This window comes from Centroberyx affinis, unplaced genomic scaffold, assembly GCF_046629955.1.
Source record: "Centroberyx affinis isolate AG114_WGS23_722 - 3 ecotype Tasmania unplaced genomic scaffold, CSIRO-AGI_Caff_v1 ptg001262l_1, whole genome shotgun sequence".
NCBI classification, from domain to species: Eukaryota; Metazoa; Chordata; class Actinopteri; order Beryciformes; family Berycidae; genus Centroberyx; species Centroberyx affinis.
Window position 1 is genome coordinate 97338 of NW_027279773.1, and position 25377 is coordinate 122714.

At 42.9% G+C, this 25377-nt stretch overlaps 4 protein-coding genes across 4 annotated transcripts in view; 2 read left to right on the forward strand and 2 right to left on the reverse strand.

The window, feature by feature from the left end:
* Nucleotides 1-1421, forward strand: part of cep104 (centrosomal protein 104) — a 31510-nt gene extending 30089 nt beyond the window's left edge. The window contains exons 21-22 of the mRNA XM_071525073.1: nt 713-800; nt 1291-1421. Of these exons, the coding sequence (XP_071381174.1) occupies nt 713-800; nt 1291-1421 (219 nt within the window). The remainder of the gene's footprint in view (nt 1-712; nt 801-1290) is intronic.
* A 799-nt stretch (nt 1422-2220) lies between these two features.
* On the reverse strand, nt 2221-6221 carry b3gnt7l (UDP-GlcNAc:betaGal beta-1,3-N-acetylglucosaminyltransferase 7, like). The gene has a single exon (XM_071525075.1). The coding sequence runs from the start codon at nt 6216-6218 to the stop codon at nt 4968-4970; it is 1251 nt and encodes a 416-aa protein (XP_071381176.1). The 5' UTR covers nt 6219-6221; the 3' UTR covers nt 2221-4967.
* Nucleotides 6222-8094: 1873 nt separating this feature from the next.
* cunh1orf174 (chromosome unknown C1orf174 homolog) lies at nt 8095-11797 on the forward strand. Its single transcript, XM_071525072.1, has 4 exons — nt 8095-8306; nt 9369-9440; nt 9570-9950; nt 10432-11797. Exons 1-4 carry the CDS (start codon nt 8295-8297, stop codon nt 10567-10569), a joined length of 603 nt encoding a protein of 200 aa, XP_071381173.1. The 5' UTR covers nt 8095-8294; the 3' UTR covers nt 10570-11797.
* Nucleotides 11798-11852: 55 nt separating this feature from the next.
* Nucleotides 11853-17054, reverse strand: dffb (DNA fragmentation factor, beta polypeptide (caspase-activated DNase)). The gene is made up of 7 exons (XM_071525071.1): nt 16894-17054; nt 16301-16427; nt 15503-15688; nt 15320-15399; nt 15056-15229; nt 13816-13916; nt 11853-12934 (listed from the first exon to the last, which is right to left on the reverse strand). The coding sequence occupies exons 1-7, from the start codon at nt 17014-17016 to the stop codon at nt 12685-12687; spliced, it is 1041 nt and encodes a 346-aa protein (XP_071381172.1). The 5' UTR covers nt 17017-17054; the 3' UTR covers nt 11853-12684.
* Nucleotides 17055-25377: the final 8323 nt, after the last annotated feature.

The following is a 25377-nucleotide window of genomic DNA, read 5'->3' on the forward strand; positions in this document are numbered from 1 at the left end:
ATGCACCCATATGCACCGTGTATATTGTGTATATAATGTATACATACGAGTGCATTGTGTACATAGTCTATGTAGGCCTGTAGTGTCTTTCGCTTTTTTTGTTGGTTTTGTGATGGTGTGCCCTTTGTGATAAGGCAGAGAGAGTCAGAACACAAGTATTTCATTGTGTTTTAATACACATGACAATAAAGTTGAAAGTTGAAGTTGAAGTATAGGTCCAAAATTACCAAACGTATCCTTTAAATATTGCGCTAACCAAAAATCACTCATACCGCTACTTATGTGTCACTTTAGTAATGATGTAGTTTGTCCTATAACTACATAAACATTTGTGTTCAACAGTCATTGTTATAAATCATTGTAAACCCGTGGTTCAACTCCGTTATAACTCATCTGTGTTGCCCGCATTAAAAAGCAGTTGGGCACTTTTCATATAGATCCACAACATGCAGCCCTCCCTCCCTCTCTCTCTCCCGCCTCACACCCTCACTTCATGCCTTCAGCTCAGGGAAAACTCGCACAGAAAAGTCACACTCTCAAAGCCAGTGCTTCTCAGCGTAGACCAAATGAAAGACTGCAGTGTTAGCGGGACGGGGAGGGCGGCCGTTCGGGGGCCCTGACTGGGCCCACAGTGGCCCCCGGGTTCTCCCCGGCGAGGACGAAACCGGGAGAGGAACCGACTTCACTGAGCCACTTTGTCCCCTCTGCTCAGGCCTGGAAGGCTCACCTCATGGGCAGGGAGGGCTGTAAACAAAACTCGCGGAGGACTGCGGTGTCCCAGAGAACCCAGCCAGCACAAGGTAAAGCATTCATTCACCCTCTACCCCCCCCCCACCTCTGCAAAAGCCTCATGTGAGAGCCACAGAAAGTGCCCAAGCTGCAGCTTTTTCCACTATGGCTTCCTCCTTCCTCCTTCCATAAGCACATAGTGTTGCACATTAAAACAGTGACAGATTTAGTGTAACGGATATTTGTGTATTCATTACGAGCGATGTTCCGCGATCCTGATACTGGTTGTATTCTGATTGTTGAATGGAATGACACCTCATTGCTACAACTTGCCATCAACAAGTTACTGTAAAATCCCAGTATGTAGCCACATCCCCACTTGCTGCTTACCTCACGAAACTTACCTGTTTATACTCACAACACCGATACCACGGGGGCTGCTTTGTGTCGTTGTCAACAGTACACAAAAATCACTGGGTTCTCCACTTTGTAAAAAGTGCTTACGTTTGTTTATGGTAAGGGAAGGTCATTCTCTGTGTGTGTGTGTGTGTGTGTTTGCAGGCAGGGCTGTGGGCGGAGCCAAGCTGAAGCAGGCCTGGTCGGTGGGGGCCAGAGCCAGGCCCATGGGCAGAGGCAGTCGGATCCCGGCCCTGGCGCCCCGGCCCAGCAGACACACCCCGAGCAAGCGCTGACCCTCAAAGCACCCCGGGGACCCCCACCCAGAGGAGGAGCCGTGGAGCTCCAAGAGCAACGGAGAACAACGTCCTGCATATAGGCACTCTTAGAAAAATCATCTAGGTCGAAGAGGTAATTTACTGACCGATCTAGGCCGATACCGAATTTTTGGGGGAATTTGGGACGATTTCTGTGTGAAACTGTTCCTGTCTTATGAGCCTAAATCGCGAAGTGGGGCCGCAACAGAGAAGAGCCATCCCATCCCCACTAATTGAGACGCCGTAGATTCAACCTATTAGGCCAAATGAGATTCCGGTGTCAGGTGTGGTCACCTCTCCACCCCATAGCAAGGAGGTGAATCGGAGCTAAAGAGTGAAATCCAAACTGTCTCCTAACAGCAGTGAGCGAGTCGATGTTTTCCGTCCCTTGGGCATGTGCGGTTTACTGACGTCGCGTTGCGGGATTTCCGGGTTTTCGAGGTTCATATTTTTGGAAACGAACACCTCTCACTGCCATTTGGAATTTGACCATTTTCATGACAAGAAATGACAAGTGTTTCCTCCAGAATTTAACTTCGGGGCAGGGTGGGTAAACCTCAGAAACAGAATTTAGACCACAGGACACTAAAACTCTATTGAAACCCAAGATACTAATACATATTCATGCAATGTTTGTGTGGAATCAGAACGGAATGTCTCATTAGAATCAATTCGGGTTAAGGTCTTCCCATAGACAACCAGTGTAGTACTGATCAATTCTACAATCAATATGAATGTACAAAAGCAGAGAGTGCCACTGAACCATTCCCTAAAAAAAAAAGCCATGGACAACCTGAGTGTAGCTTTACTGTGTGTGAGCCTCATGCTTTGCGAACCTGTTTACATTTTCTTCTTCTCATTTCACTTCCCTTTTCTGCCGGTGTGAACGCTGCACTCTGTAACTCAGAAGGCTTTAATGTAGCACTTTGCCAAAGCGATAATGCAGATATTTCAGTACTTCCGTTTTTGGGTTGTTTTTTTTTGCTAAATGCCTAGTGACAATCTGCGATAGACAGCACAGTTTTTTATATGCTCTAGTCTAGTGAAAGAAATAGAAAGCGGACCTTTTGCTGAACAGAATTGTTAAAATGAAAAAAAAAGAGAATAGGCTTAAAGGGAGAGGAATGTATAGAATTTACACAGCGCTTGTTTTTTCCTCGACAATCAGCATTTCAAGCACTTCAATCACTTTGAATTCTGTCCAGGATCAACATGAAATAAATCATTTTTTATGGGTTATAATGCAACTATCTTTATTGTGCTCTACAGTGTTATAGTGACTTTGATCCCAGTCATTTGTGACTCATCTACAACTAAGACAGAACACACATCTCTGAATCTGTGAACCACCTTGATCAGAAACATTCTGAATACCGTCCATAGAGTGATTTTTTTTAACTACATTTGCATAGATTGTAATGTTATTAGGATCAGACCTTTATTAATGTGCTTCTGATAGTGCTAACTGTGGCATGTACTGTATTAACCTTGTCACATTTTAGTGGAGAAACAATTTGGCTGTCCTTACAGAAGATTATCTTGATCAGTGTATAGAAAAAGAAAAAACTTTCCAGTCCATGGATTTGTTCATATTGGTTTTGATAGGAATCTGCTTCAGTATGGATAGAAGTCGGATCAGCAAATGTTTTATTGTGTTTTTTTCTATGTGCATAGAACTCTGCTTTCCCCTGAATATGAATTTTGAGCTGAAAATGACTATTTTGTTTCTGCAAATGTGTCTATATTTGTTTAAATAAAGCTAACTTAAGTGTTGCAGAAGTTGCTGTGCCTTGTGGTTTCACGTGACAAAAAGCTCTGTGTTGCCATAAAATAATACCAACAATTTGTGTTGGAGTTCCATCTGGTCAGCACCTCCAACAACCCCCTATTGAGCAATCAGGTGAAACCAAACTACTATACAAAGACACGTTTATTGAAAATCTGCTAAACAAAATCACCTCTTCTAGTTGACTGCAGAGCTTGAGAAGTATTTGCAATAATCTGATGCTAATATAAAGCTGAAGCACAACCAAAATTGCCTTTCCATGTCAAACGCTGCAGTACTCATTCATTATTTACAAAGTTGACAGAGGTCCAGTTTTATGTACACTATCATACACAGCTCTACAGTGTTACAGCTCTTTAGCTTCTTTGGTTTTTTTTTGGCCTGCCTCTGCAAATCATACTCGTACACGAAAGAATTACAACTACAAAAAATGAAAAGAGAGTAAAACAATATATTAACTTTTAAAAAAAGAAGCAACATCAAATTGATTTTTTACAATTTCAATACCCTACAAAACAACGATCACCCAAAATTCATGTGTTTTCTATGCAGTGTAGCTTCACAGGTATGTGCATTGAATCCCTATTGACAATCACAGAGATCCTGAAACAAAATCGAGAATAAAATCAGCTTTTAAAAAGGGGAAGAACTCACATTTTTGCCACTAAATGAAAACCTGGTTGATTTTTCTCATCGACAACAATGTGATTTTTGAACATTTGGCTTTGGCTCTCGGAGATCCAGTGCTTTTTGGCCATCCGAACAATACGTGGCGTCTGTTTTCTGTGGAACAATCCACAGTTGTAATGAGCGACTGTCTCCCAGATTAAAGAAACCAGAGAACTAAGACTCCAATCTGAAATGTCACCAAGATCTACAGCCCCGGGGGGAATGGGAGGCTGTTTCTTTGAGCTTTTATACCCAAAGACGTATTATTTTACAATATTACCAGCGTTTCTCAACCAGAACACCAGAAACCTTTACTTTTTTTCATTGAAATGACCTCTCCGTGGAGCTGTATGTGTGTTATTTCACAAAATTGACAACATTTCTGTAGTAACTTGACTGTGCTGGAGTGTAGGAAAAACTTGAGTGATGCAGTGGGAAGGTAAACCCGCCTAAACTCTCACATTTGAAGTTGCAGAAAAGAGTTTATGAGTATGCTTTGTATCAAATAGATATATAGGGAGAAACATAACTTAATGCTTTTCTGAAAATATACTCTGCCTGTAAAAAGTTTGGACCCACCTGATTGAATCTTCTATGTTTTTCATTCTCTTGAAGCCATTTTGATCTAAAGGCTTCTGCTTAAATGCTTGAAATGAGTTTCTTAGACAAATATAAATAGTGAAGTTGATCCTATGTATGAATTTCTTTCCAAAGCCTTTGCCTTTCCATCAAGGCAAATAATCTAAAATATAAGAGAGGTTTAATTTGTTTAACACTTTTTTGGTCACTGCATAATTCCATTTGTGTTATTTCATACTTTTGATGCCTTTACTGTTATTTGAAAATGTGGGAATTAGTAAAAATAAAGAGAAATGTGTTGTGTCCAAACTTTTGACAGGCAGTGTATTTGATTGTTCTTTCTATTGGAGGTTGTTCGCCTGATGATGAAGACCAGCATGGAGCTCAACCTTTTATTTCCCACTACATCACAGCAGCAATCACTGATTTCTCAAGACCATCATCATTCCGTGCAGTTGAACTATAGCGCTAGTGTGTGAAGCGACTCGTGTTTAGTTTAGTTCCATTGAGGTCCTTCTGGCGCACACCAGCTCCTCGTTCTGCACCACACTCCACATTTTGAGCAGCTCCTGCGCGCTCAGCTTGTGCACCACGATGAGGTTTTTGTAAAAGCACGGCTCGCTGTTCATGGGGCTCACCCGGCGCCGCGTGATGCCGAAGGTCCTGAAGCCCGGGTGCATCTCCGGCGCCAAGCGCAGCCGCTGCAGGCACATCCCCAAGAACACGTCGTCGATGGGGTACAGCTCCAAGTCCTCCGAGACCACGAAGAGCCTCCTGGCCAGCGGCGAGGACATGAGGAACCCCCCGCCCCCGACGTACGGCGGGTACGGCTTGTCGTACAGCTCTTTGGGGATGTAGTATTTGCTCTGGCGGTTCCGGATGGGGATCGCCTTGGAGATGGTGTCCCCCACGAACAGGTCGGACACTTTGCGCTCCTCCGCCTTGAACCCGATGAGATCCAGCAGGTTGCGCGTGTTCACGAACACGTCGTCGTCCCCCTTGAAGATGAACCGCACGCCGGCGCAGTAGATGTCGAACCACTTGAGGAAGTTGACCTCCTTCAGAGTCAGGTTGAAGAAGGTGTCCATGAAGTCCCACTGCAGGATGTCCCCGTAGATCATGTCCTCGTACTCGATCAGCTTCTGCAGGTTCTTGGTGTCTTTGCCGCTCGTCGGGCTCCCCAGCAGAAATAGAGTTTTGATTTTCTTCCCGTCCACGGTGTGCTCCCGGCCCCAGGTGTTGCGCACCGCCTCCCGCCGGTCGTGCTGCTCTATAACGGACTTGACCACCATGAGGAGGTGCACCTCTCCGCCCGCGCATTTCTCCGGGTGGTTGATGCGCATCGGGAAGTACCGGCAGTGTCGGTGCAGCACGAACTGGTGAAACCTCGGGTCCAGACGCCGGAACCAGTCCTTGGTCCTCACCGCCGCGTCTTCGCTGCAGTTCAGAACCTGCGCGTCCCAGGAGGCCGGGGTCCCGTTGGAGACGCGCAGCCGTTGCGCGTCCAGATCGTCGCCCAGCACCGTAGGGGACGAGCTCCCAAAAGCACTTTTCACGACTCCCTTCTTGAACGAGAAACACTCCGAGCCGCACCAGCCGGTATCCCGCATACTCTTAACCCCCACGCCGTCCTTATCAGCCAGCTTCAGCTTGTGCAGCATGAGGAAAGACGCGAAGACCAGAGACAGACTCAGCAGCGTTTTCAGCAGACCGACCCGCTTCCTCCTGAAAAAGTGATCCATGGCTGTTACTGCGGCGCCGACGAACCCTCAGATGCTGGACCGTTTGCCGTCATAGTGTTTTCACATGTGCGCGTCCGAGTCCGATCCGCCACCGCCGTGCCGCCTCGCTCGGACACCCAGGGGTGACGCTAAAGTGGCCCCGGACCCCCGCTTTGCCATGCCGGCGCTCACTGGAGCCGCAGGTCTGCTCTCGGTGCGGGACAAAGACGCATGGTCCCCTCTGCTCCTCCTCTGTCCTCTCTCTGCCAGCAGACTGACTGGAGACCTCCTGACGGCTCTCTCCTAGTCACCCCCCCCACCCCTCCTCCCCACCACCAAACTCCCCTCCCCTCCATTACCGACACTGATCTGGGACCAGCAGGTTTCTCCTTTCTCACACACACACACGCGCACACACACACACATCCCCCAGGTGTCCACCGTGTTAGAAAGTGGACCAGGCCTAAAGCTAGAATTTGATAGGCTATTTGTTGTCAACCTTATAAATAATAAAAAGGCTGCAGATGAAAGCTCCGCGGGTGCGATTTTTAAACGCTCAATATGGATTTTTAATTAATTTTGAAAATTTTAGCCCCACAGACTTAGCCTATTTGTGGCTATTGCTTTCAATCTGACTGTTATTATTAGGCTATTTCCACATGAATAAAACCCCATGCTGCAAATAAAGAGCACAACAAACGTAGGCCTATAGCTAAATCAAATAAACAAATAAACAAGAGATAATGAATCATTTTAGAGATAACACATACCTGCAAGTAGGCTATATCCATGATATATTTCATGATCCTGGATGTCATCAAACATGTACAAATACATACATTTTGTCCATTTATATATTTTAACCCGTCTAAACATATTCTGAAGTTTATCTGGGAACACACACACACACATACGCACACACACTCTAGAGCCAGAGAGGGAGTAGCATTAGGAAGTCTCTAGCACCCCCTTGTGGATATTTTCTGAAACTACATTTGACGTAAAGCACTGGCAAATTCACAACTTTTGTTTCCGCCATCTCTCTCATTTCTCACACTCCCCAGTTAAACCGAAACAACCTGCAAAACAGGACTTTGGCAAAAAACTTGAACTTATTTTCACATATTTATGTCGACAGAAACGCGGTTTATACTGGCCTTGCGATATATAATGTAAATAATAGTTCAGACACGATAAACGGGCAGCTGCGTCAAGCTAGCCAGAGTTACTTTGATAGCATAAAACAGGAAGTCCACTTCAAAATAAAATCGTTTTCATTCCTGAAAAAGAATAAGTATTGTACGGAATAACGAAAAGTGTATAAAAAATACTTGAATTGCTACAATAAATATCAAGAAAGTTAAATAAAAAATATTTCGTTTATTATTATTATTATTATTATTGTTTTTTACAAAATCAATATAAAATGCATATTTTCTAGATTTAATTATCTATTCTATTGTATTAAATTACGGTGCATTCTATTTTCCGAGAAAGCCATACCAAGCCAAAGTACATTTACGGCTAAAAAACAAACAAACAAAAAAACAATGTAAATGATAACTTAAGCAGAGAAAAACATAAAGAAATCTCTGAAAACATGAAGATGAATATCTAAACATTCAATATCTAAAATAAGTCCCATAGCAGTGGCAAATGCATTGATAGTTTGACTATTGGGCTGTACAGAACATCAACAAATCTTATTAAAATACTCCCTAAGTCATTCCAATACTCTTGAAAATAATCATATTGCAGGAATATGGAGTGAAACCCTAGCTGTTGGCTGGATACTATCAGCACTAGCTACAGTGTATCGTGTTGTGTGCAGAGTATTTCCTGGTGAACGGGCCATCTAGGGGCGCTCAGCCTCAAAGACGCTCCGACCTCTGACTGAACCTCACTGGTTTCGCGAACAGGAAACAGCGGCTGGTTGACTCACTCGACCCGAGCAGACGCGACGACGCCTCAGCGTCAACTTAGTTGTTTGTTAGATACATCACATTTATTTTGTAGCTAATAGCATACAAAACAAAACAGCCGAAAGACCTTCATTCACACCGGAGCCACAGAAAGAGAGGAACGTTACACCGGAAAATGAGACATAAGGTGAGTGTTCACGTTTCACTGACAGTCTGGTCAGCTAACTCACTATTAATAGCTAATCTAACGCTAGCTAAATAGCTAGCTTTGTTAGCTAATAGTTGACGTTTAGAGGTCCGTTATCGGAACCAATTTGTTAACTCTGGTGAGATCTCAGTCGTTCCAATAAGCCCCTAAATTTTCTCAGCATAACCAAACCACCGAATAACGATGCCGAACAGTGTCGAAGTAGCTCTTAAGTTATGTGCCTTCGACAGGGTTATGTTACCCACGTCTGTTTTGCTTTGATGTTACCAACGTCTGTGTTTTGACTCTAGTAAAGACAAGCCCTGCCGCTAGTAAAAACAGTGTGCTCTGCTAAAGGCCAAATTGCGTTTGGAAACAATGAAGAGTTTAGCTGTCGCTTGTTGGCATCTAACCTTGCAGCTACCAGCCAGTCAGCTAGCACTCCAGTGTCCATCTGTCCACTAGTAATCAGCTCGCCAGCCCACAGCTGGCTCATGTTTGCTGTCTTTTCATATTTGGATAAGCATAGCTTAAGCAAACCTAGGACATATCCTAGTACCTTTCTTCTTTTGACCCAGACCCAGAACTGGTCTGTTAAAATCATACATCACGTTTTACTTTGGTTCTACTATATATGAATATGTATACCAAGCGTAGACAAACGAGCTCGATTTGTGCGCTGGTACCCCAATGCACCCAAAACAGGATTTAAAAGCTGGCTCATGTAAACTAACCGGCCTGTTCTGACCACTAAATTGAACTTACCCTGAGTGAAAATCTCTGTAGACATAGTGCACATAATGGAGCGTGGATGGGGAGAGGAGACAGACATTTAGAACTATTTAAAACTTGACTTTAACATATTTTCTAATAAAAAAAAAAAGTTAATATACACATTGTTGGGCATTCATACCAGTATTAAAGCCAGTAAAGTGAAAAGTTTTAGCTAAGTAGTTGTTAGGCAGTAGCGTTGAATCTCCTGATGTTATGAAGGAAGTCTCTCTGCTGATTGAAACCAGCTGTTCTCATTAACTAAACAAACTGCATTATCTTCCTTTGCAGATGCCTGGTCGACTTGGCAACTTGAAGCGCAGAAAGGGGAAAACCAGTTCTGAGGCCAAAAGTTCCAGTAAGGTTAGTATTGAACAGAATACAACAAGCTGAAACTGCATCTTTACACTGGTTAGACTGATATGGGTATAAGAACGATGCATATCGATTGTCTATTGATATATCAGCCTGACCCATAACTCATTAACACAGGCTTCTGCTCAGAGGAGAAAAGATCTCAAAAGACCAAAGATGGACTCCTCAGCGGGCTTTCAACGGGGCAACTCGCCGGTTTGCGGCTACGGCAAGCCGGCCAGTCCTCTGGAGAGATTTTCCCGCATCACCTGCGAGTGCCACCAGCTTCCCGACCGGAGGCGGTGCTCGGCGTCGCCGCGGCCCGAGGAGCAGGAGGGCAAGGAGAACGAGGTGAGGACGAGGCTGGGCCTGGACGGCTGCAGAGCGTACGGCTTCCTGGACAAACAGGAGGCGGAGGAGATGGAGTACGGGGGCGCCGGAGAGAGCATCTTCCCGGACGACGACAGCAATCAGATTCTTCCCGTGGAGCAGTTTTTCGGAAACCTGGACGCCGTGCAGGTGAGGTCGCTTTGGTTACAACTTCCAGACATGACATTGTCGTCTCAAACAGGTTCTGGCAGAGGAAGCCTTTCCCAGTTGAAGGGCAAGTTGGGAGTGTGAAAGATGCTGCATATTACCCTCTAAATCCTATGCAATAGGAATGTGCAAAAACTATCAACACTGGCATTAAACCTGCCAGCAAAACTGTGATTTTTTTTTTTTACTGATTGACATTTACAAAAAGTCAGATGAATCTCAAAAGTAAATGTCTCTTTCTTTGGTTTTGATGGAAGCCTACACGTTTCAGTCTTTTGAAATGAGATGTAGGCGTTATGCTTTTTCCTGCGAACCTCACAACACACATCAGACGAGCATCATTACCTTGAACTCTGTACAATCCGGCTAACAATCTCCTTATTGGTTGAATGCAATCTTATTTATCTTATCTAGCCTACCTGTCAATGTGGTGACTGTGGTGTCTGGCTCTGTATCCGTACAGGATTGTCCTCAAAGAACAGCAACAACGTCCGTCTGGGTCCAGAGGGGCAACAGGAGGCGACATTACTACGCCAGAGAGGACAGCGACGAGGAGGAGGTGGGCTACACTGACATGCAGGACGACAGAGGGGGCAGTTAGTGAATAGTGACTGTGCCGGTGACTATGTGGAACTCTTAATTCACACCTATGGAGCGGCCTAAAACCTCGTTCCTGCTTTGGCTAGAAGAAGCCAAATAAAGCTAGCCAGAGAGAAGCACGTGCCAAGCTGTTTTCTACCTGTTTAAGCATCTTTGGGCCTCACACATGAGCATTTGCTTGTATTTAATTTTAATAGCTCTTATATTTTATTAAGACAGGTGGCTACATTAATGGGATTGAGGAATGCTACTGTATAATATAGCTCAGTTTATACTCATACCAGCTCTAGTTCAACCTTAACTGGTCTTACCTGGAGGTTTATGATTGGAAATGATAAAAAAAGAAAAAAAATGAAATGCTCATCAAATGGGTGTAAATTGTGCCTTGAGTGTGAGAAAACACAGGGGTGATCATATTGGAATGTGATCCATTAGTGGGGACAAGAGATGGAAATTATGGCAAGAGCAATCATTCCACGACACGTTGGTTCAAACAGGGTTTTGTCAATTTGAGGCAGGAGCTCAAATTCATTTTATTAAGATGAGTGCAGTTTATTAGGACCAGTCTTGTGATATGCTAAAAGCACTACGGGACTCAAACAGCTTCTTTGCCTCATTAAACTTTTTAAATGACAAGATACTCAATTAAATTTATATGGGGGGTGTCGCACCAAAGGACCGTTCCAAAATAAGAGCTTTTAATATCACAACTTTCTTCTTACATGTGTTTTGAATTAGTTTTATGTATAGACAGTAGCCTCAAGTCTCTTTTTGGCAGCCTACATACACACGTCTGTCTACATATAGGTGCAGCTAATGAGGTCCATGTTAGCTACTTGGAAATTGTGTGTACATTTTTATCACCATGCAAAAATGTAAGACATGGACTCAAAATAATTGTCAGTTCTTTTGAATGAATTGAGGATAACGATTTAAGCAACGGCTTGAGAAAATCAAAGCTATGTATCTACCTTGAAAATATTTGCACTAACAAAATACTCTGTTCATATCTGCAGTAATTTGTTGTATATTTTGTTGATTGTACCGACCAATCAGATGTTTGATATATTTTGATTATTTTCTTCTTTATTGCCTGTTAACTCATGCCTTATTTTTGCACAATGCTTTTCATATTTTTCTATGCAACTGCTTGACTGAATGACACACATTAATCCAGCAATCATTGTAGTCAAACGATGTATTTTATATTACCATGGCAACACAAAGAACAAATAAATGTTTTCTTGATTTCAAGGTTTTGCTTATTTGAAGCGGTGGAAGTGTGGTCCACTCTCCACCAGCCAAATGATTACTTCTGTCTAACAAAACAGTACCAGTATTAGGCATGGGACCTTACATTTTGTTAAGAAATATTTTTATTGCATCATAGGACACATCATTTTTTTGTGAACATCCTTTTTAGTGAAAAACAAACAAGGACAGATTCAGACTCTCGCCAACACCCAGCAGGTAATCACAATGAGAGAAAAAAATCAATTAATAAAAAGAATCTACCTATCAACCTGATATCCAAGCATTCACATGGTTCAATTAGTTATGTGTTGTAAATGCACAGTAAATGAATAACTTGTTTTGTTTTCAGATCACACAGACAGGTACAGGAGGTACAGCAAGGACGGCAGAATGAATGCAAAAAAATAAATCAGGAAATCAACAGGACTGTACGTTAGTGAGCTAGACAGCTTTTTCAAGTTACTCGTGAGGATATTCACGATTATCCCCATAATGGAAATTCACCAAGATGAAATTATCTTGAGTGTTTTTATCGTGATAAAAGAAAATCTTATATCCTCCCATCCCTAACTAGTATATATCAAAGCTTCACAGCCTGAATTGATTCAGACTGTCTCAGAGACGGCTTTTCAAAAAATCAATTATTCAGATGAGGTAAAAGAGTAATTATAAGGTCAGTCCGCTTAGCCTTGTTGTCTTTAAGCTCTTACTTCAGGTGACTATTAAGCTCCAACGACATCAACATGTCCTATAAATCTACTTTTCACAGTTCATCTGCATAAATTAATACAAATGTCATAAAAAAAGAGTAAAAATACATATAAATAATACTAATTTCTTTTAAAAGTAAGAGTAAAAAAATTCATGATAGGCAACGGCGCTTCCCTTTGGGTTTTTGTTTTGCCTTGTCCGTGCCTGTGGCTCGTTTGAATACCTTCCTCCTGTCACACAGCAGGTTGTGGGCTTCTTTCTTGTGGCACACAATGTGAACCAGCTTCAGGTTTTCCCTGGTGAACAGCAGATGGTAAAAGTAGTCCAGGTTGAGGTCGCTGCTCTTGTGATTCTGCACAGCGTCCAGCAGAGCAGGAATGACCGCCCTCTTCTTCTCAATCCTGCCCACAAGTTTAATAAGATATGCAGTTAGTGTAGCATGGATTCTAGGTTATTTTAGAGAGAACATGAATAAGCTGGTATAACAGTCGAAAATAAAGATCAAAATTAAATGAAATTGAGTAGTAACAGGATGTAGCAACTAATATAAATGCAGTAAATGTAGTGTCGAGCATATGAAGTAAAACTATGAATGAAAAGTATGACAAAATATGAATTACAGCATTATGAGGGTGTGCAAAATAACAGCCACTGAACATACTGAGACAAAGGAAATTGAAGGAAAACATGCATGATATGGAAATATACCAAAATGACTGATATGCTGTGTGAAATGATAAAAACAGAGATATGTAATAAGTGAGAAGGATGTGAGAATATGAAAGGAAAAACAGCTTACATAAAAATGTATAAAACTATGTGCATTTTATTCACATTAGCAGGTCTACAGAAGGCCATACTTGTGTGCAGAAAATGTCTAGGTGCGTACTATAAAAAAAACTATTCACTTTGAGTATATTCAGTTTACATATGTAAATGGGGAATATGTGCATAATGTGCCAATTTGGATATGCGTACAAGACATGTAATTGCTTATAGGTTTTTTTCTCAGCCATCTCTCAATTTGAGGAATCATGCACTCTGATATTTTCCCACAGAGACAATGTGTGAAAATAAGTGGGGAGGTATAAGAGTTGTGACTGACAGGAAAATCTCCATTAGATGTGAATTGGGATCTGTGTGTCTGAAAAAGCCTGAAGTCCAGTGCGCAACGTGAAAAATCCTGATTTTCAATGCAGTAAAACCACAGCCAGGATATAACTAGCCTTGGCTCGCCCTTGGTGACAACAAAAAGCTTTTTGACCGGACTAAAGCCTCCAACCTGTGGTCCAGGTTCCACGTGCTGAAGACCACCCGGCTCTCTCGGTTGCCGTAGGGGTTGATGGAGTGCAGAGACCTGCACACCTCCTGGTCAAATGATCCCTGAGGGAGAGGAGGCAACGGAGAGGAAAAGGTAGAAACTAGGACAAAGCTTGGTCCGGTTCATCCATCATCTTTAGTATATTCTTCAGCCCTATTCAAACTGGATTCGTTTTCCTGGAGTAGGTCCTGTAAATGTAATTATTACCAACTGTATCTGATTTCTCTCCACTATGAAGACCGGGAAGTAAAAAAAAATGTTTTTCAGCAAAAGGTCATCTGATTATAGCAATCCAGGTTGAATCTCCATAATCTGATGTTATTTTTTTTGCATACATACTGTAGCATTCTAGCTGAAAGAGCTTAAATGGAGGCTGTAGATTTGGGATATAAACAGCAATTTCAAGGAAAACACAGAGATCCTTTATCCTGTATGAATGGTGCTGTGGAATTACATTACAGGACCTCCCCCAGTAACACTAATCCACTTCCAGTAGTGCTTTACACCAAAGCCTCTTGAAATTCAGCGAAACATTCCCCAGATCCCTGTCGCAAACTCCCTTTTCCTCTAATATCAAAAACAGATTTCTATGCAAATGCTCACCTTCATTTAAAACTGCTATGCGTGTCATTTTTAAACGTCAATGTATCATCGTATAATTAATTGGGATACCTTGGTATAATTACCGTTACCATGAATAAAACCATGGTCAAAATGATTGGTAGCCTCTATCTCACACCAGTGGTATTGTTCGTGCCAGTCTCTCAAAAGACCACATTTCCCATAAACCCTGTTGCTTCCTGTCACATTGCCAGAAACTCTGAAAGCTTTTGTTTTGTTTGTGCTGGAAGAACAGCGCCCTCTTCCTGTTTTGTGCCTGTAAAGCAATCCAACAGATTTCCCACCAAATTCGACCTGGTGCTACACAGAGGCTGCCAAGCTCCTGTATTGGTCTTGTTTGTTCACGGTGGTTATACTAATGTCTCATAATTAATGTGGTAATGTATTGATTTATCAACATACTACAGGTAGCAGTGCTGCTACTTTACTAGCCGAATGGTTAGTACAATAAAAATGTTTTGCTACAAATTATTTGTTATTTATCGAGCTTCACTGTTTAAGAGTGTTTGACTACAACACATTTTGACCATAACCAAGCCTGTCTGATATCTGCCTTTATGACTGACTGTGTTTGTGTTACCTGGCAGGTGAACCAGCCTTCCCGAGTGCAGAAGCGATTTGGTTCCTTTTCAGTCCGGTCAAAGTAGCAGCCGTTGTACTTGGCCGACTTCAGCAAGTCCATCAGGCACTTTGTCGTTTTCAGGAACTCCGCCTTCACTTTCGGTTTCTGTATGCTTTTGGCGGCACCGTCCACCTGAGACAGACGGAGACAGAAAATTGTGTCAAAATTGTGAAACGAGAGGCAGATGAAGTGTTAAGTAAACAGGCCTTCACGGGTTTTTACCTCCTTCATGTAGCTTCGTATCCTGTTCTCGCAGTTGTATTTCATGTAGGCAGACTTTGTCTTGAACCGGGCACCAACACCTGAGACGAAACCTCATTTAACAATAAAGTCCACTACAGATTCATTCGTGTTCAAATACAGCAGGTCAAACTTGGCAGAAGTGCAACTGGAGCCTCTTTGTACCTCTGAACCAGTCTTCATCCTCCTCTCTACTCTCCAGCTCGGAGCTGTCCTCCAGGTTCCGCACCAGGTCGCCCAGGAGTTTCCGCCGTTTAGGAGACCGCTCATCGGAGAGAAGCTCCTTCGCCGCTTCGATGAGGCGTTCAGCGTGCCGGTCTGTGCTCAGCAACCGGTCAATGTCGCACACAACTGAAATGACAAGCACAAGGGGGTCGTAAGGGTTGGGCACAAACACTCTCATCTTTACCACAACCGCATATCAGGTCAGGAGGAGGGGGCACGCACAGCTGCAGAGTTGTAGCGTTTGTCAAACTGGTGTCTGGGGACCCGCAGGGGGCCTTGAGGGGGGTTCCACAAGGAATAGTGTAATTTCATCTTAAGTTAGGACAGTGAGGGAACAATAGAGAAATGTCTATTTTCATCATAGGTTTAACACTCCACACTGTTATATCCCCACCTACAGTGTAAACAGTATCTAACAATTCTATCGAAACAACAAACCTCTTCTCAGATGGGGGTCCCTGTGACAAAATCTTGGGGGCCTTGACATGAAAATGTTTGGGAACCCCAGTATGTGTAGTTTACTGCCAACTAGTCATCTTTGTCATTCACCATCACTGCCGTTACAGACACTCAACTTTGTTTTATTGAAAGCTTTGTCAAACCAGCCAAAAATAACACAGGAAGTCAGACAGTGTTGCCTTCAAAATGAAAGTGTAAAATTTGTCACTGTTGAGAAAAAAAAAGCAAGTATTGCGATGTCCAAAATATATTTTTAAAAAAATGGTTTGCTTCACCTACCTCCGCTCCATGTCTGGTCTCGAGACAGAAGAACAAGTTCAGTGTTGTCAGGCAGAGTTGGGAAGTATTCCTCTGTCACTTTTGTCCCGTCCGCATACAAACAAACATGCGAACCACCAAGCGGCACCTGGAACAAAAACGGACTGTATCTAATGCTCATTTTCTGTTTCATTTTTTATTTCTTTTCTGTTTCATTTCACAGCCGGCTAAATAAAACGGCATGCCTGCGAATTTCTGCAAGTTAATTTTAGGACTTTTTAGACCATTTTATTGTAAATTCAAATAAAGTCTACGGTCAAATTCACCCGAAAATTTAAAAATGTTGCAATTTAACGCTTCCTTGCTTATCGGCAAACGCAGATACCTTTCCGAACACGACTTGAGACATTTTACTAATAGTTAGAAACCATTCATAAATTCGGCATACGAGTAATTCACCGCCGAATTTAAATAATTCAATTCCAGACACTTTTTCTAAGACGTTATAAGCTCCTGCAGACGTCCTGTAATGCTGGGGCATAAAGAACACACGGTACCGTAATGTAAACAACGACAAAAAAGGAAGTTAAAGTGAAGAAAACACACGGTCTTACCTGGAATATCTTACAACCTTTTTTAAGCAACTCTTTCAAGTTTTTTGCTGCAATTCCATATTTTTTACTTTCGTTGAGGTTCCTAATTTTCACAGGTTTACTTTTCCCGAAAAAACCAAACATTGTACTGCCCGTGAAACAGCAATTACTGATGCTATCTTCTTCTTCTTCCTCTTTGTGGTGTTTTACGGCAGCTGACGTCCAACGTTAAATGGTGCATTAGCGCCCTCTACCGCAATTCTGGTATGCCTGGGGATTCTAGCCTACATTCTAATATTGTTTCTTTTAAATAATATTCTACAATCCACACTGCTATGGGTACAGTTCAATATCCCTATTAACTCAAACTCTTGTTTTCCAGTTTGTCTTAACTCTGTAATCAGCTGCCTTCCTCTCTGATATGTCTGACATCTAATAACAGCATGCTCCACTGATTCCTCCTCTCCACAATAATCACATTTTCCTGTCGGATGTTTTATGCAATGTTTGGTTTAGTCTGCTGTGCCCTATTTGTAATCTTGAAATAATGACTTCCTCCTTTCTATTTCTCATCCTTCTATTTACTATGCCAACTGTATTTTGCATGGTGCACACACACGTCTCCCTTTGATCTCTTTTGATCCCGCTATTCCTGCCATTTCTGATTTACCATCCGCCAAATGATTCCCTCTGCTTCTGCTTTACTCAGTGCTGCTGATAGGCCTATGTCACTTTCATTTCTTTTAACAGCATGTTTAACAGCAGCATACATCTTCATTTCCTTCTATTCCAATACGGGCAGGAACCCAAATATATGGAGGACCAAAATAGTCACAATTATATAAATATGTGTCAGTCAAATAAATAATTACATAAATGAATACAGAAATAAATTAATAATTGATTGATTGTTTTTCTTTAATTTTAAATTTATTAAATAATATTATTTCATAATTATTGTTTTCATAATAACATTACTATATTTAATTGTATTTTTATTTAATAAAAACTTTTTTTATTTTTCAAATGGCTTTTATTTTCAATTACATGATGATATTATTCAGAATTACATTTTTCAAAGTGGTTCTTTTATTTCCCTTTTTCTTTTTTCATTGCGCCTCTTTTTATTTCATAATAACACTTTTCATTTCATAATGTCACTTTTCATAATGTCTCAGCCGTCTGTCAATCAAAGTGAATTGGGCAGGATCTATTTGCTGATTGGGTAATCCTTTGCTATCGATTAATTTTCCTGGCTCTGAGGCTGGTCTTGCCCCATGGGCCAACTGACGTTAAAAAAGTCATATTATGAGAATAAAGTGGTAATTTTGAGAAAAAAGTCGAAATATTACTTTCAGAATATATTATCAGCACCTGGATAAGGACCTGACACTGCGGGAGAGAAGAGGAGCAGTTCACTTCCCCACAGAATCCCAACAGCTCCCAACACTTCAGCTACACTCAGCTAACAGTAACAGGTAATTGTAGGGAAATTATTAACTCTAGCTATGTTTAGCATGCATTCCTACCTATGATTCCTACTATGGATGTCAGTTTTGGGTAATTTTTCTTGGCCCAACATCTGTCATCGACCCTTATTATTAACAGTTAACTAGGGAGATTATTAGGCTACTTGCTGGCTCTATTGAGTGCATTGGTTCTTGTATTGATTAATACCTTCTACCATGACAGACGTTACTGTCTTCTACTATGATTCCGTTCTATTCTACAACTCTAGTATTTTTACTGTAGCTCTACTGTCGTATAGTATGACTCTACCCCACTGATGTTGACCTGGTTTCTTCTGTGTGTATGTGTGTGTGCGTGCAGTGAGCTAGAGGTTTTTTGTGAAACCTCCTGGAGATCTGTCCTCTCTGTCCTGTCTGTCCGAGGAGCCCAGACCCGGACCGAAGCCCCCAGTCTGAGCAGAGCAGAGTGCTGGGAGCTCCTGTTCTTCTCCAGCAGAGCCTGATGGAGCAGGTAGGAAGAGGGACCAGAGCCCTGTAGGCTTTGTGGAACCGATTAATTCAACATTGATTTGTTAGGCAAACTCTAATCAGGATTTTCACAGTAATCCTCGGTTTTTTCAATGTGACCATGGCATCCCTCTCTGTGAAGTTCTCAAGACTATTCTTGATGAAACAACCTGCTTAAGCCTTCATTTGACATTTAGTCAACTGAGAGTTGCCTGTCTGTTTTACCTTGCATCTCAAACCAATGAATGGAAATCCCGATCAAAACAAAACATTTAATTCATGCATTGACATACCTGCTATAGGTAAAATCACTGATCTCATGGTAAGTGAATGTCCACTGGCTGCAGCAAGGACCATGTGTGACTTCTAGCCTACTGCCTGGTGTACAAGCCAATCGTGGGACATTTGGCATCTGTCAAATTCAGCTGAAACCACCTAGGTTTAGGCTAGTTGCTGTGGGTTGCTGAGTCTCAAAACATTTTGAAGCAGTTTACCTGATTGCTAGTTTGTTTACCTGGCCTCTGTCAAAAGTCCAGAGCATTCAACTTTTTTAACAGACTGACATTTTCACGCACTGATCTCTATCGATCCATGCCATCCAGCAACGCACAGATCTCACCGAAGTACATTCATAACTAGTAATTTTTATGTCGTACAAATGCACATGCGAACGCCACCATATTGCAGTGTACAGAGCGCGTACCGTAATTAGGCACCGCAGTGCGCACTGGGCACAAACAGCCCGGCTGCCTCTGCCTTGAGTCCACTTGGATCCATGGAGCTAGTGGATTTTCTAATAAACCATCTTCCATATTAAACTCTTAACTACCTGTGCTATATGTGCTGCTTTGGAATGAGAGGACGTTAAAGTTTACTGTTACTTTAGTGTGCCACCTTTAGCTTAGGATCTTTTTAGAACTGCCTGGGGGATGAAACCTTTCTTAGCTTTCATATCCGGACTGGGAGAAGAGCTTCATTTTTGTAGCAAAACACTGGGATCAGCCGATATATGAAAATCATCTCTGTGTCTCTGGTGCAGAAATCTACCTTGTGTGCTTGCTCCAGCGTGATTTGAGTTTTTGCTAATTTTTGACATTTTACATCCCTTTAATGTTGACTGTTTTTACGTGTGTCACAATTAAAGATATTTTAAAATCAGTTTTGCCATACCACACAGGCTCATTTACTCCCATTCAATTCTAAACGGCATAGAAAACAACTTTGGAGACTTAATTCAGTCAGTAAAGGTAATCCATCACTGTGAAAGAGAGGCTGCCAATCGCGTTTTGCAAAATTGCTTCAGAACGATAATATCAGGCTATAAACGTTTACATTTTTAAAGAAATTCTGTTCACGGTTTCATATTAGTGTTCAGGAACACTGCAAGAGCTAAGACAAGACAGACTTACCACCGTTTTCTAATATACCGCTTAAGGGACATTACATGTCCGATTTCTGCATTTTCTACTCCAAAATAAAACTTTTAACCACTAGAACACAACAACTATAACAACTTAAATCTGGAGTCCATCAGATTTAAGTTTCGGTCGGTCGCATGCAACACATGCAACGAGTCATACTTTGGGCTCAAACATATGGGAGAGTCGTACACTTTTATTTTAACACAATACATTCTTCAAACACAAAATGTTTTATGGTTTAGTCTCTTACTGTAATGTCTGACAAGGTTGGAGAACACTTTGGGAGGGACCGTGCCTCCATGCAGAACATTTCAAGATCCTTGATATTCTTAGGTTTGTGCTTGTGGACTGCCCTCTTCAATTCAGACCTCTGGAGACAAGATGACCATTGCAAAACATCGATTTTGTGTTCCAGCAACCATTTCTTTTAATTGTAGTTCCAGTGATGCTTGGCAAAGTTCAGGCGCTTCAGTTTATGGGTTGCACTCAGTAAGAGCTTCTTTCCTGCAACCCTTCTAAAGAGCTTGTTGACATGATGGAGGCGTCTAACTGATTGTGACACTTGATAACCTCAGCATTCCACTCAACTGTGCAACTTTTTGATTATTGCCTTGACTGTGCTTAGTGGTATTTTACTATCTGTCTCTTCTGAGTTGAAAGCTCTTTGATTTTCCACAAAGTGATGGATGACAAATGGATTTTACATGTGTGCAACCTCATATTTTGACCCCAGTGAAACAAGAAATGATGAAAGCATACATTTTCTAGATTCTGAGATCATAAAAAAAAAAAGATTATTTTATACAATACATTTTGCTCATTTTCATGAAGGGTGACAATAATTGTGGAGTTGACTGTATATGTATATGTATCATGCAATTCCTGTATGATCATTTCTGAATTTACAATGCATCAATTCACAGTAAATGAAAAAAAAGACTGACATGGACTGATTGCAATGCAACACTGAATTTATTTTTTGCAGTGGGATTTCAGTCCCTCTCAGTTTCCTTGGCTGTTTTCCTCAGTGTTTGGACCAGCCGACGGAAGAAGCGCCAGACTCTGTTCTTCTTCTTCTTGGTCTTTTTGCTCTCTGAAAAATAAAAGAGGACAGTCAATGCCTCAATTCATCTTCATGGAAGTTGACATGAGCTACAGTGTGCGCGGACCTGATGAAGAACTCCTACCAGTTGGGAGGCTCAGAGGAACCAGAGGAGCTTCAGTAGGGAGGATCAGAGGAACCAGAGGAGCTTCAGTAGGGAGGCTCACAGGAACCACAGGAGCTTCAGTAGGGAGGACCACAGGAGCTTCAGTAGAGAGGCTCAGAGGAAGCAGAGGAGCTTCAGCAGCGAGTATCAGAGGAACCAGAGGAGCTTCAGTAGGGAGGCTCACAGGAACCAGAGGAGCTTCAGTTTGGAGGCTCACAGGAACCACAGGAGCTTCAGTAGGGAGGCTCACAGGAACCACAGGAGCTTCAGTAGGGAGGCTCATAGGAACCAGAGGAGCTTCAGTAGGGAGGCTCAGAGGAACCACGGGAGCTTCAGTAGGGAGGCTCACAGGAACCAGAGGAGCTTCAGTAGGGATGCTCAGAGGAAACACAGGGGCTTCAGTAGAGAGGCTCAGAGGAGCTTCAGGAACCACAGGAGCTTCAGTTGGGAGGCTCAGAGGAACCAGAGGAGTTTCAGTAGGGAGGCTCACAGGAACCAGAGGAGCTTCAGTAGGGAGGCTCACAGGAACCAGAGGAGCTTCAGTAGGGAGGCTCACATGAACCACAGGAGCTTCAGTAGAGAGGCTCAGAGGAAGCAGAGGAGCTTCAGTAGGGAGGCTCACAGGAACCACAGGAGCTTCAGAAGGGAGGCTCACAGGAACCAGAGGAGCTTCAGTAGGGAGGCTCACAGGAACCAGAGGAGCTTCAGTAGGGATGCTCAGAGGAAACACAGGGGCTTCAGTAGAGAGGCTCAGAGGAGCTTCAGGAACCACAGGAGCTTCAGTTGGGAGGCTCAGAGGAACCAGAGGAGTTTCAGTAGGGAGGCTCACAGGAACCACAGGAGCTTCAGTAGGGAGGCTCAAAGGAACCAGAGGAGCTTCAGTAGGGAGGCTCACAGGAACCACAGGAGCTTCAGCAGCGAGGATCAGAGGAACCAGAAGAGCTTCAGTAGGGAGGCTCACAGGAACCACAGGAGCTTCAGTAGGGAGGCTCACAGGAACCAGAGGAGCTTCAGTAGGGAGGCTCACAGGAACCACAGGAGCTTCAGTAGGGAGGCTCAGAGGAACCAGAGGAGCTTCAGTAGGGATGCTCAGAGGAAACACAGGGGCTTCAGTAGAGAGGCTCAGAGGAGCTTCAGGAACCACAGGAGCTTCAGTTGGGAGGCTCAGAGGAACCAGAGGAGTTTCAGTAGGGAGGCTCACAGGAACAACAGGAGCTTCAGTAGGGAGGCTCACAGGAACCACAGGAGCTTCAGTAGGGAGGCTAAGAGGAACCACAGAAGCTTCAGTAGGGAGGCTCACAGGAACCAGAGGAGCTTCAGTAGAGAGGCTCAGAGGAAGCAGAGGAGCTTCAGTAGGGATGCTCACAGGAACCACAGGAGCTTCACTAAGGAGGCTCAGAGGAACCAGCGGAGCTTCAATAGGAAGGATCACAGGAACCAGAGGAGCTTCAGCAGCGAGGATCAGAGGAACCAGATGAGCTTCAGTAGGGAGACTCACAGGAACCACAGGAGCTTCAGTTGGGAGGCTCAGAGGAACCAGAGGAGCTTCAGTAGGGAGGCTCACAGGAACCACAGGACCTTCAGTAGCGGCGCTTAAATCTCCATCAAGGGGGGTGGAGTTCACGGCTCCATCCACTACAGCTGGCTGGGTGGAATCATCTAGATCCACCTAAAGAGGGAGAGAAACCATTTGAATTTCTTTGTTATTATACAGTATCTTATCCAGCTACTCGATCATACATCTGCGCAGGTCTTCTTACCTCTTTGGTGGTCAGCACTTGTTTCTGTGGCTCGAACATCACACAGATTTCCCCCACTGTGACGTCAACGATCCTGGTCAGCAGCTCTGGCTCAAAGCGCTTCAGCTTCTCCAGCAGGACGTCTGGAGTGTACTTCTCTCTGACCTTGTTCTGGATAGTAAGGACCTTCTCATCCCGGATGGAGCGGGAGAAGGTGGCCTGACGGTCCGTGGAGGTCAGAGAGACGGAGAGCTTATCCTCAACGGCCTTCGTGAGTCCGACGGCCAGGTCGCTGAGCTGCAGCGGGGGTACGGATAAGAGGATCGCCAAATTAATCCAGAAGCCCTGCAGGACTTTAGGCACAACCAGCATCACCACCTCCTGGGGGCCGAGGAGGCTGGAGCTGGGCTGCTGCTTCTCCATCAGGCTCCTGATGGCTTTGTCAGCCAGACGGATGATCTGAGGGTCTCTGTCAATGAGAGTCGCTCAAAATGAGTTGAAATACACATTTTCTGAAAAGACACAATTTCCCCACGGAAATCATTCAAGTTTCATCTTATCTCATAACTGTGACTTACTGAAAACAAGGACTGTTTGCTTCAGATGAGTTCAGCACGATTCGGGCTAAAAACTCAATGACCATCATTTTCATGCTGATGTTCACCTCCCACATCTGAAACAAGAAATAGGATGCACCATTAAGATTTGACATATTTACAGGATCAGTCTAGTGTTATGTGATCATTTACTCCAAACTGAGTCTTTTCATGATCTTGGTCTTACCAGCGTGAGGAGAGGCTGGACACTTGGATCAAAACTCTCAAGATCAAACCTCCACAATCTATAAATGGAAAGAAAAAAGAAGGTTCATCTTAACTGTTGCTCTATTCTCATTAGTAACAGACTAGCTTAAAGGAATAGTTCACCCAAAAATTTAAATTCTGTCATTATCTACTCACCCCCATGCCAGTAGAAAATCATAGAAAAATAAAGTCTGTTAGTCCATACAACAGATGGACAGTTAAAAAAAGGAATAGTTTACCCAAATTTGGGTGAACTATTCCTTTAACATGAGCAGAGTCGATGACAGATTGAGTGGTGGACTGTCTCACCGCTCCCTGAGAGATGTCTTGCCCTGCGCCACCAGCCAGTCAGTCATGTCCTCAGCTGTCAGCTCAGATGGGACCTGCTTTTGATGCTGAAGCCTCAAAAACTGCACCATCATTTTTTTCTACAAGACAATAGAAAACATCAGATGTTCTCATGTACAATCATAGGAGACACTTTACCAGAGTTTGTCAGGTGTTTTATTTTGTGTGGGCCTGAAACAAAAGTGGTTCTTACTTGTACTTCATAGTACTTCCACTCCCAGCAGAGCTGTACAGTGTCTCTGTACACCGGTACATTGAACAATGCCTTTGAAGGAAATGTGATAATGTCACTCAAAAGCCTCTTATGCTACATTCAATTACAGCTCAAAATCTTTACAATTCAACTGCAATAAACAATGCTCACATACCTTGATGGGTCTATAGATGACCCTTTCTCCTTCAATCCAGTCCATTGATGTTTTGTTACTGGATGACAAATCAACAGTGCAGAAACGACACAATAAAACCAACTACCAAACTCACAACTACAGAACAGATGTAAAAGCACTCAAACACAGTTGATACTGGTGGCTGAAATGAACTCAGAGTGTTCAGGGAGAAAGTTTATGTGAGAGACAGAATGGACTTATTGTTGAGTCACTGGGAGTAGAATTCAGCAAATTTATGACAGACAGATCCTGTTTTGGTTCAAACTGTTCAGGCAGAGATGACCAGGGAAAATACATGTGTGGGGAATTATGATGATCAAGATTGATCAATAAGTTGCCTTTACATTTTTTATTTAATCACACAGGAATGTCTTTTTGCAAGGCAACACTTGATAGATGTTAATCCTGTGTTTTGACTTGGTTAGTTGTTTGGTATTGGGAGTGTAGCCTACATTGCCCTAAAAAACTGCCAGGTGTGTCAGCACTTTTATATCCTTGATATGCACACTGTGTAACATTTTGGTCAACATTGCAAGATTACACAGCCAAAGCAGATGGATAAACACTCTCACATTGTCTACATGGCAACTTCTAATGCTATGGTATTATGCTGCAAGTCTG

Excerpts from the sequence above, each read along its gene's own strand:
- cunh1orf174 (XM_071525072.1), top strand. Across the intron at positions 9,441-9,569 it reads AGGCCAAAAGTTCCAGTAAG|GCTTCTGCTCAGAGGAGAAA; the intron begins GTTAGTATTGAA and ends TCATTAACACAG. Across the intron at positions 9,951-10,431 it reads GAAACCTGGACGCCGTGCAG|GATTGTCCTCAAAGAACAGC; the intron begins GTGAGGTCGCTT and ends GTATCCGTACAG.
- dffb (XM_071525071.1), bottom strand. The coding sequence starts at position 17,016 with ATGTTTGGTTTTTTCGGGAAAAGTAAACCTGTGAAAATTAGGAACCTC. Across the intron at positions 16,428-16,893 it reads AAGGTTGTAAGATATTCCAG|GTGCCGCTTGGTGGTTCGCA; the intron begins GTAAGACCGTGT and ends TTTTTGTTCCAG. Across the intron at positions 15,400-15,502 it reads GGATGAAGACTGGTTCAGAG|GTGTTGGTGCCCGGTTCAAG; the intron begins GTACAAAGAGGC and ends GTTTCGTCTCAG.
- b3gnt7l (XM_071525075.1), bottom strand. The coding sequence starts at position 6,218 with ATGGATCACTTTTTCAGGAGGAAGCGGGTCGGTCTGCTGAAAACGCTG.